General features: G+C 49.8%; 2 protein-coding genes across 2 annotated transcripts in view; one reads left to right on the top strand and one right to left on the bottom strand.

Moving 5' to 3' along the window:
- The window catches only part of ANKRD9 (ankyrin repeat domain 9), a 3,977-nt gene extending 2,671 nt beyond the window's left edge, over positions 1 to 1,306 (bottom strand). Inside the window, exon 1 of the mRNA XM_009328416.1 lies at positions 1,258 to 1,306. Coding sequence (XP_009326691.1) covers positions 1,258 to 1,306 — 49 coding nt within the window. The remainder of the gene's footprint in view (positions 1 to 1,257) is intronic.
- A 77-nt stretch (positions 1,307 to 1,383) lies between these two features.
- RCOR1 (REST corepressor 1) overlaps positions 1,384 to 10,780 on the top strand; it is a 150,832-nt gene continuing 141,435 nt past the window's right edge. Inside the window, exon 1 of the mRNA XM_009328403.1 lies at positions 1,384 to 1,528. Within this exon, the coding sequence (XP_009326678.1) occupies positions 1,384 to 1,528 (145 nt within the window). The remainder of the gene's footprint in view (positions 1,529 to 10,780) is intronic.

Genomic DNA, 10,780 nt, shown 5'->3' with positions numbered 1-10,780 from the left:
TCCTGCTGACAGTCACCCGTCAGGTTTTGGCTACGGAAGAGCAAGGAGATGGTCGTGGCGTGGGGTGAGCCCGGCACTGCCAGCAACCTTGCACCAGGGACTCCCCCCTGGGGTGCCTGCAGTCCCTTGGCACTGAAATGTGTGTGTACAGGTAACAGCCACGCCCTGGTAAAGCACGGTGAATGCAAGTGCTGTCGTTACAGAGATCTCCTCTCTTATAAAGCCTCCTTACAGACAGCAAATCATGGGATCTGCTTCGTCCTTACCCCCTCCAAGGCAGTTCAGAGCATTTCCCTCTTTTGCACCATGTGTTCGGCCCCCAGCTTCTCCCCTGCTTGCAGCCATCGCCCTCTCAATCAGGAGGGTGTGATCAGACTCTCTGCAGGCGGGCGATGCCAGTCGCTGTCACGTTCGTGGTGGATGGCTCTGGTTTCTTTGTCCTTGGGGTTCCCCAGCCTTCCCCTGGCCAGTGCGAGAGCGCAGCTTCTGCTGATCACTGCTGGAACGGGCAAAGCTTTCCACGTGTCCCAGCACGACATGCGTGCGTGCACACCAGGGGGGATCGTCAGGCGTCTGCTGAAATACCCTGCTTCCTTGCAGCCCTCTCTGCGAAGCTGCCCGGGGTGGGGGGGAGGGAGCCTGCAGCACGCTGCCAACCCTCCCCTTGACCCCGATGAGAACGAAGCTGTCGAGGAACAACCGCTCCCTTTGTTGTGCCTCTTCTGAACCGCCATTCAACCAGGGAAACAATGCTTAAACTGTGCTCGGTTTGCTTTGTAACTTCTTCCCTGCCATGCGGTGCTCACAGCAAAATCCGGGGGTCTGTGTGAGGGGATGCAGGCAGGTGGGCGAGCTGGGCAGGACGCTGCATACCACTGTCATGCCCAGAAACTCTCGGTGACCACATCCCAGGGAAAAGAAATCAGGGTAACCTGCGCTGAGCTGCTTTGCAGGAGAGAATTACGTCCAGCGTTTGTCAGTGCGATTCGTCATCCGAGGATCCCCGTGGATCCACCGCAGCTCCTGGCGTCTTGGATGTCAGCCGTGGCATGGAAAATCCTCTTTCATCGCTGGTGGCCGATTCCAGATGAAAGGCAGCCGCTTCCGCCGCTCCCTGCTCTTGCCGAGTCACTCGCCTTTCAGTCACATCCTATTACTGCAGGCATGGGATAATTTGTACCAAAGTGCAGGATCAAAAGAAATAGTTTAAAAATAGCTAATTCTATAGCCCTTCCTTTGTGTCCGGCACGGCCTCACCTGCCCGTGCCTCGCTGCCTGTCGCTGATGGCAGTGGTACCCGCCGCATCTTTGCGTGTCGCCTGCTCTGGGAGACGGCCCTGCCCGACCACAAATCCCAAATCCTTTCCCTGCCATTGCCTGGACATGGCCATTGATTTGGATGTCCAGCATGGTGACGAGCCAGATTACACAGCCCTTTCTATTCATCTACTCATCTTCCACACGTGCCTGGGCGTCGGAGCCCAAAGGCAGGGGATTAGCATAGTCGCAAAGCCAGCTTGGCTTTTGCGTAGGAAATTAATGTCTTTGGCATGGAAGCAGGACTGTTTTTCTCAGGCCAAGCTCTCCTATGGAGGTGGGGGCACCAGCTACAACCAACGTGTGCTTCGGGCCCCAAAACTGGCTTAAAAATAGGCCAGAGCATGCTGAGTCCTCACGGCTTTGCAGCCGGTGGGTAACCCCGAGGCTGGCCCCTGTTTGCAAAATGTATTTGCCACATACAGTCAAAGCAGGAGCCCGCCTGTAGGAAAGGCAGCCTGTTTGTGGGCTGCACTGGAGAAAAACTACTGCATTTTCCCCAAAAATTGTTTATAGCATGCCCAGCACTAGTGAAAAAACATGATATCCCAGAAGGTTTTATTTTTGCAATGATGTATATTTTATGCTCAGGCCCACGGACATGTTTGTTCACACTCCAGCCTGGTTTTAATCACTTTGAATTAAGTAACTGATCTTATTACTGATCCGACTATGAGAGGGCTTATCACAGGTTCCTTGGCACATGATGAAGATTACTCCGTCAGTGCGACCACGTCTGAGTAATGTGATGTGTCCTGGAGCTATTTTTTTCTTCACCCTCCTCCAGGACCTTGATCCTTTGGTTTCTCCAGCCTGTGACCAACTAAAACCCGCTTAACACTACTGAAACCCAGACATGTAATGGGACAAAGGGAAAAGCTCTGCCATTTCTTGTAGCAGACGTCATTTGTTTCCTGAGGTTTTCATTAAATTGAGGGCAGGATTATGTTCACTTAATGGACACGATTGTGGGTGTAATTAAAAGCAATATGAAAATAGGCAGTATCAGCGAGCATGTTGAACACAGCTAATGTTTAGCGCTGGTTTTTGAGTATGAGATAAAAGACGGGCAAATAGTGCATCGTTCATTTTTTAAAAGGGATTAAAGATACGGGTTTTACTCCAGTCCTTGCAAGGACTTTGTGCGCAGGTTCGACTCTGAACATTTACTGGTCTCCTCTCTTGAAAGCAGGCTTGGGACCAAAGGTCAGCAGAGTTTGGACAACAGCCCCAGACCCGTGGTGGGCTGGAGCAGCAGAGCTGCTGCTTTGCTTTAAGCCTCTGGCCCTGGGGTGTTTGTTAACAAGTTGGATAGAAACGCCTAATGTCCCATTTAGCTAAAATTAAACATCTTCAGAGAGATGTAATGAGTGAGGGGAGTCAGGGGTTTGCACCAGAGGCACTGGAGGACTGGAATATACATGCTGTATGTCCGCCTCCCACCGTGGGTGCATCATTGACCTCCAGTTTAATCTCGCTGTGCCACCAGCATCCCATCTGCAGGATGGGTGCAGTAACGCCACGTCAACCATCCTGTTTTAGCCAGTGACCTCTTTAGGTCAGGGATAATATGCAAATATATCAGTTTGGTCCTTGGGGTCCTGGCCCTGCGTGGGGACCCCTCTGCTCTGCTGTCCTTAGACAGGGGACAGAGGCTGGTCACCCGGTGCTGGCCTGCAGGGAGACAAGAAGGCAGAGCTGTCGCAGTCCCTAGGCAGGACTTGTTCTCCTTCGGTGAGGACACGCCAGGTGAAGAGGCGGATGGCACCTCTGTTTAGCTGTGATGAATAATAGCTGTTGCTGACACCTCGTGGAAGCCTTAGATAAACATTTTCTCCAGAAAACTTTCTGTTTCATTTCCTCTGCTGCTGCTGGTTCCCGACCTGAGGAGCTTATCTTTATTTATATCATCTCCGGAGCACCCAGCCGTGAAGCAGGCGGCAGGGCCCTTGGCTGCCTGCGGGACCGGGGATGGGAGGGCAGCCGAGGAAGGCTGCCCGGGGACTGTCCTTTCCCTCCCCAAGAAGGAGGAGGGCACATCTCCTCCTTGCGTGGTGGTGAGGGCAACTCACCATGGATGCGTGTTGCACATCAGATGTGAAGAGGAAAGCATCCCCCTCCTGTACCCATCTCTGAGTCTGTAATGTCCGTCGCGTACATGCCTTTTGTGTGCCTGTTTTGCCCGTCTCCATTTTTCAGGGGGGCGTATTTGCAAGTGGCTGTTACAAATCACTCTGTCCTTTCATTTCAGAATTTTGAATCACTTTGGAAAAAAGACACAGAAGTTTTCCTGGGAAGTGGGAGAATATTTCCATTTGAGAAACAAGATCGCTGAAGACGCTGCAGTGAATCAGCGGTGATCTGGATTGGGGCATTGCTCCCGGCTCCCTTGCTGAAACCATCAGACAACATCACTCTGTCCAGGGGAGGAGTCATGGCCTTGAAACCTGTTCTCACTGCTTACCCTTGCTCTCTCAGCTCCCACCTCTTCTTCCTCCTCAGTCTTCTTTTGTATTGCAGGCACTCTCTACTTGCCTGACTTTGTATGAGTCATCGTTTCACATCGTGCCTGAGCTGCCCGTAACCCTGGCTGGTTTGCTTTCTCTGCTGCGTTATAGGGTCAGCTCCATCCTGACCCACAGCATGAAAGAAAAACTGCTTTGGAAACAGCAAAGTGAACAAGCCTTTCTTGTTATTCTTGTTTCCTGGCTGCTGCTGAGCGAACGTGACACCCTTCCAAAAATCTACATCCCAAATGACACTTGGGGGCCCGAGTGAAGCTCTGAAACACTTCATTTTGGAAAGGAAATCTCTCCGCTGGCTCTTGAGGAAGTACGTAGCGTGAGGGTTGACCACTGCTGAATGTCAATGCCGGCTGATGGGAGGCTGAATAAATGTCTCAACTGGTGTCATGGATCTGTTGAGTTTGTCGGTGTCCACTGGTGGGATAACCCAATTTTTAAGGCTTTGAAACTTATTTTTTATTCTGGTTCCTTGACAGAGAAAAGTGGTCTGGCAGAGGTGGACAGCAAGGTGATATGGTCCTTCAGCTGTAGGTATCCCACAAGCCCTCAGGGATGGTGACAGGCTATCATCAGTGTCCTCTTTATTTTGGCTAGGTTCACAGGCCACCCCTCATTAAGCCTTGATTTTGGCACCTGTAATAAATGAGCTACATTCATCCTTTCGGAAACCTAGGGAAACTCCCAGAACTGCAGCAGAGATTAAATTTGATCCAGTGTGTTACAGGGGGAAGCTGAAAGGTCTACTTGTCCCTTAAAAGTTGAAAATGTACCTTTTGGGGAGCTTTTCTGTTTCGTAAGCAAGCAGATGAGAAGGGTCAGAGAGCTCCTGGCGCTGGCGGATGGCTGTGGCCTTCAGCTTGATGTTGGTTGTTAAAAATATTATCCCAGATGTATTAATATGACCAGACTGGATTGCATCTGAGCTGAACATTGTGAGCCTAAGGCAGGACATAAATATAGAAGCAAAACAGCCTGACATGAGAGTCATCTGTCCTCTTCTACACAAGAATTGAAGGGGAAAGAGAGGGAACTTATTCTGTGGCAATTTTTAGACATGTCCAGGCATTAGCCTGAGCCTCAGAGAGCGCCTGCACCGGGGTCCTGGGGCACGGAAGGCCCCTGCGTATTCCTCGCTCAGCCCTAGGGTGCTATGCCACAGGACTGCGCACTCAGCACATTTTTAACCTGGGGTTAGATTTGCCTAGACAAGGTCTGCAATTGGGAATGACTATTTGTTTGATGTGTTTGCCTAACAGGATTACCCTTATCATAATGATATAGCAACCTGGCCTTGGCAGAGCAAACCCCAAGGGCTCAAGGGGTCAAACCTTTGCCTCCCTTGCCCCAAATATGCACAGCGTAACTCGTCTCTGTTATCATGCAATATCCAGACGCTGCTTCAGCTGGCATTCAGTGCTCCACTTTTGGAAAGAGCAGTTGTGCCATGTACCGCTGCCTGCTGACATCACGCTTGGCATTTCTCTCTCTGCACCTGAAAAATAAAATCGTTAATATTCAAAGGTTAGAAGATGATGTGATGTTTTACAATTAGAGAATGAGATGCCTCCCCTGTTGGGAATTACTCTGAGCAGGTGCCTGATTCAGTTCAGTGTGAATTTGTTGCCCTCTGGCTCCCTAAGAATAGAGCTATAGGTAACAAACCAATGAGTGGTCTGCTTTTTGCATTGTATATCATGAACACGCCTAAAATTGTCACAAAAGCATCTGTTTGTCTATAAAAGTATACCTGTGATTATTAAAGTTTGCTGATCTAAAAGACTCGAGGAAGGCGTAGGATGAAAGCTCCATTTTCCTGCAGATAGGTGGGGTAAAGGTTTGCTAAAGCAGAGCCTGACTCTGATGATCAGCAGCACCCAGGCTTGTCCACCCCAATTTCTGGCTGGGGTGGGGGGCACCTCCTTGCTCCTCGACAGTGCCATTTTAACCCCAGCACTTCTCAGGCCAGCTGACGTGAGTCTGGCCTTACCAGCTCCCCGGGCTATTTGCAGAAGCAGAACCTGCCACTCGCTGTTTGTTGGTTCCAAAACAAGAAGGATCCTCTATTTATAATGCGCTATAATTGGCTTGAGTGAAACTTGTGGCTCTCCGGGCTTTAGGGCCCCAGGTCTGCTGGTGCAGCAGCACCCTAATTCCAGGGGATGCTGCCAGGGATGCTGAAATGGTTCTGCATAAAGCCGAGGGATGTGTAGGTACATAGTGTGAGCCCTATGTTCACAGGCTCCTGGTTTCTGGAGCAGGCTGTACTTGTCAGGGCTGTGTAGATGCCCGTCTCTAGATGAGGTCTGGGGGGATGGAGCCTCTTTGGAGCAAGGCAGAGAGAAATCTTCCCGCTGCAGTAACATCACTGTGGAGATGCTTGGGTTGCTGCAGGGAGCGTTACCCTAACCATCCTTTTTTCCCCCCAAGGCATTTATAGCTGGGATGTGAACAGGGCTCTGCAACTCAGAAATTACCTATTCGACCATCAGGCCTAAACAATTCAAGTTCGCCTGTGAGTAGTGTGTATTTAATTTTGGTGGCACGTGCGACTGTTCAGAGTGAAACTGTTCTGACCTCGTAGCTCATCGCAGGGTGAACTCCTCCTATCTAAGAAAAAGGAAAGAAGCCACCTCACTTTTATTCAGAAGCTGGAACATATAGTATAATGCTTACCCAAGGGTTGTATTTGATCTGGTTTTGCTGTATAAACCCCTCTGCCATTTGAATCCTAAAACACGATGGATACATGGCCAAGCAGAAAGATTTAAAAAAAAATTGGCTAATGCTTTGCGTGTCTTTGAGGACCTATTTTTATTCCCATTTGTTCGTTGTCTCTGCTCTTGGCTGCCGCTAGGTCTGTTGAAATAACAAACAGGGGTGAGGAAAGAGGGCAGCTCTGTCATGAGCTTCCTTCGGTGGGAAGCGGCTGCGTTACGGCAGTTAACTCTAATGCCAAATGCCGCCTCAATAGGCAGATGTTCATCTGTCACGTACATCTCAATAGGAAACCTGCTTTTTTTCCTGAAAAAGATTGGTTTGTCAGTCAAAAGCCTTTTTGCTGTGAAGCCCTGTTTAGAAAGAGTCTGTCTTTCCCGTTTGTTTTGTAAAAAAGTAGTCAGAAGTTTTCTAGTGCTGCCTGAAGCTGCTCTGCTGCCAAGAAAACCTCCCGGGTCTGGTGATGAGGCCTCTGTAATATTTCCGGTTTCTCTGTAATTATTTTCTAATGAAATTTTCAAATCCAAGTATAATCAGGAGGTTAAACCATAGCAAGTTCACAGTAGGGTTTTTCAGTTTGCTTTTCCTTTTTCTAACTCAGTAGCTATCCTCTACGTAGAGGCAATAACATCATTTTGTGCATGTAAAGGCGGCTAAAATCAGGGTGGCAATACCTCTTACCTGCAGGATTTGGCACTAGCATCATTTTATGCAATTCTCCATTTGGAAGCGTTGCTTTTGCCACTGAAATAATTGTAACTGCCTGATCAGATTGGTCTGTTAGCATGTCTTTTCATGGCTCAGTCAGTGGCTGGGGGATTAGGGTGCAGCTCCCCTCGCCAGGATTTCCCTCTGCTCCTGCACATGCAATTTAGGGAGATGGGAGGGCTGATGTTTCCAAGCTGTTGCCAGTATTTCGTGATGCCTCCAGCCCAGAAAACAGAAATAAAACAGGGCTAAAAATACGATGTATGGTAATGGGGAGATGAGATGCGTGACAAAAACAAGCCAGGTATAAATAGTGAGGCTGGTATAAATAGTGAGGCTGAGAAACACCCAAGCCCAGCTGCTAAGCACGTCAGAAAGGTCAGCCTGCTCCCTGCCGCCGCCTGAGCTGCACGGGCCCCAGTGGGCTGCTCCCCCTCAGCTCTGCTCCCTGGACCTCTCCTGTAGCCCTGCTCAGATGCCAGGACTGGGACGGGCTCACCGAGCTCACCATCACCTTCCATCTCGGCAGCAGGTCGGCGGGCGGCAGCCCTGGAGCAGCAGCCACTGTTGAGATGAACAGCGTGTTTGGAGCACATGCGGGTTTTTTATTGCAGAAAGGTGTGAAGTGCCGTTGGACAAGGTCTTGTGCTCCTTCAGACGTTTTCCCAGAGCTCAGTGCTGCGCCGCAGAGCATGGCATGCTGTGGAGGCTGGGCAGGGCCGGTGCCCACGCCGGCCGCACGGCCCATCTGCATACCCCGCACACGCCAACGTGGTCCATTGCAGACGAGGGTGGTTTGATGGGCTCTTGGGAGTGCTGCCGTTCGGTAGCTCACCTGGAGCTGGGTACGGCAGCATCTCCTGAAGCGCCCAACAATGCAGGTTGGAATTTCACTTCGATAAAATGAGAATTTTTACTAAATCCAGTAGGAAGGCAGGTAACACAAGCACGAGGAAAGGTCTATGCATGGTGAGTTACAGCTCCAGGGGCTGGAAATGTGTATGAATAATGAAACTTTCCAGAGTTTTATAGCTCATGCTAAGAAGCGTTGCAGGAGACAGACAAAATAGTCTCCCCACTTCACATCTCTGCTTTGTTGCTGCCAGCCTTTAGCTCCACTCTTCTGCCCGCAAGCCAGGGATGACAGAATAAAAAGTGCCTGTGTCCCGGTTTGCAGCCAGGTGTTTCAGCTTAAACTGCCAAGGAAAGTAGGTCTGGGCTAATATATCAGTGTAGCGTGATAAAGGGATGTAGGTCTTGGAGTAACGCCTGTGCTTGGGAGAGGTAGTGCTGTTGGGTTGGGTTGGTTTTTTTTTAAATGGTGTCAGCATTTGAGATCCCTTATACTTGTGATTGGGTTTAGACCACAAGAAACATAAGATTTCATATCAGTTTACCCTGGAAATCTTGCTGCTGTCTCTGAGGCACAAGTACTCCTGGAGACAGGCTGCTCTTGCAATTCATGTGTTCTGTGAAGCAGAAAGAAAAACATTTTGGCCAGGGTTCGAGCACCTTTCTCTGTTGTCCTGGTGATAAGTGTCTGATAAGAGTTCAAGATCTTTGCTTGCTTGTATAGAATAAAAGCGTCTTTTCTTAAATTGCTGCTGGCATCCGTGGGCTCCCTGAGGGTGCTGGTCTGTTGTTCCCAGTGTCTGGGCCGTTCTTGGTGAGTAAGACAAGGTTGTGCTGTGTGGGTTGTAGTTTGTCCTACATCAGAGGTGAGCTTCCAGGTTTTCAGTCTCTGGCACGCTGCAGTGGCTATGCTACGGCAAGCATTTGGGGTAAGCTGGATGCTCCCTCTGAGGGGCTGGGGCTTTGTGGAAGGAGCATGGGATGGTGACACAAGCCCACTGCAGCTGGTAGCCCACTGCAGCGGTCCCTGGAAGCAAGCCAAGGATGGCTGCTGTTTTAGCACCATCGTTAGGTTTCAGAGTTGACAGCCTGTGGGGATGTGAAGGCAAGGCAAGCCTTCTTGGTGCTGCCGCTTCCAGCTTTTTGTCATCTAGGGAAGATGGGACTGGTTCTCTGATGCTTGGTTTGTGCTCTCAAAGACTAAGTGTGTCTGAGGGATGGATTTTTTTAGCAGGAGTGTAAGGATGGTGGTGTGGGGAGAAGTGAGGCGAGTTCAGTGCAGCGGGATGTGACATTTGGGCTTGCTCTCGGGGCTCCGGTGGGCTGAACCAGATGCCAGGAGCTGAACTCCTCGGGTCATCTGCAGTGGTGAGGATGGAGCTGCATCCACTCTGCTGTGCTGCCTTCCAGCCCCTGCTCTCACGGGGCTTCCGCAGCTCTGTCTGCCTGACACCGTGGGTAACTTCCCAAAGCCGGAGCCTCAACTGCCTTCATTTCTGCAAAGGTCTGTTAGTCATTTCCCACTTATAAATAAACATTTTAGAGACACTGGAGAAGCTGAGCCACCAAGAGGACAAAGCTCTATTGCTTTTAAGGTAGCTCCTTCATCAGTGAGTTTTATTGTGCAACAGCTCAGCCACTGATGAATTGAAACCACCCTCTGCTTGTTGTACAGGGAACAGGAAAACGTGCTTCTTGTGCAGGCCGGTCTTTCAATCTTCAGTTTGACTTCCATTTTAAAAGTGGTGTAGATGAGGTGGTTTTGTTCTGAGATTTAAAAAAATTTTTTTTTTTTACAATTTAAAAAAATATATATTTATTTATCTATTTGTCTTTCCCCTTTCTTTTGCAGTGAGGCCTGGGTTTGTCTCACTGCTTTTCCGCTGATGAGCCCATGCTGTCTTGAGACCTTTCCTTCTTCCTCACATCCAGAGGTCTCCCCAGGTTTCTCGGAGGACACTTACACTGGTAGGACAACAGGGATCTGAGGCACGGTTGTTGCTGCAGACTAAAGGCAAACAATTCAAATCAATCCTTGCAAAAGGAGGAATCTGCTCGCCCGTGTTTCACTGCTGTCTGGCTTTGGCACTTTTCTAACCTTCATTTCCACTTGTGTGACCTGCCCGTAGGTGTGGGCTCACACATTCCTCCTGCTGACCCGGGCAGGGCATCGGGCTCCTGGCACACGGTTCCACGCTGACACGTTTCTTGAAAATCCAGTGTGACTGGGGGCATGCACGGCTTGGGGGTGAATTATTGCCAGGTCTCCTGGAGCATTGCCAAGGAGCCTGGAAACAGCCCCGCGGAACAGCACTCTTGCAAATGATCAGCCAGCCCCTTCCTCAAAGAGCTCCTCAGAAGAAAACGTTTGTAGGTCTTAAAGGGGAAAATTGCTTCACCAAAAAAATCCCACAGAGAAGGCCAAGTATTATAAAAATAGTGGGAAGTGTTTAAATCGAAATTTTAACAGCATATTAGACATTTTAGTTAAGAGATTTATTCTTGACTCATTAAAAAAAAGAGCCCAACTTAGTTATTTACCTATATGCTGTATCACGAGCGGCGGAGGCTGCAAGCATGAGGCAGGCAGAGCTGAGAGCTGCAGGGCTGTGCCGGAGCTCCTGGGTCTCACCTCTCGGCAGGGCCCGCCGCCCCCCCCCCCC

This window comes from Pygoscelis adeliae, unplaced genomic scaffold (assembly GCF_000699105.1).
Source record: "Pygoscelis adeliae isolate BGI_AS28 unplaced genomic scaffold, ASM69910v1 Scaffold130, whole genome shotgun sequence".
NCBI lineage: Eukaryota > Metazoa > Chordata > Aves > Sphenisciformes > Spheniscidae > Pygoscelis > Pygoscelis adeliae.
Note: the sequence above shows the minus strand (reverse complement) of the source record. Positions and strands in the feature narration are given on the sequence as shown.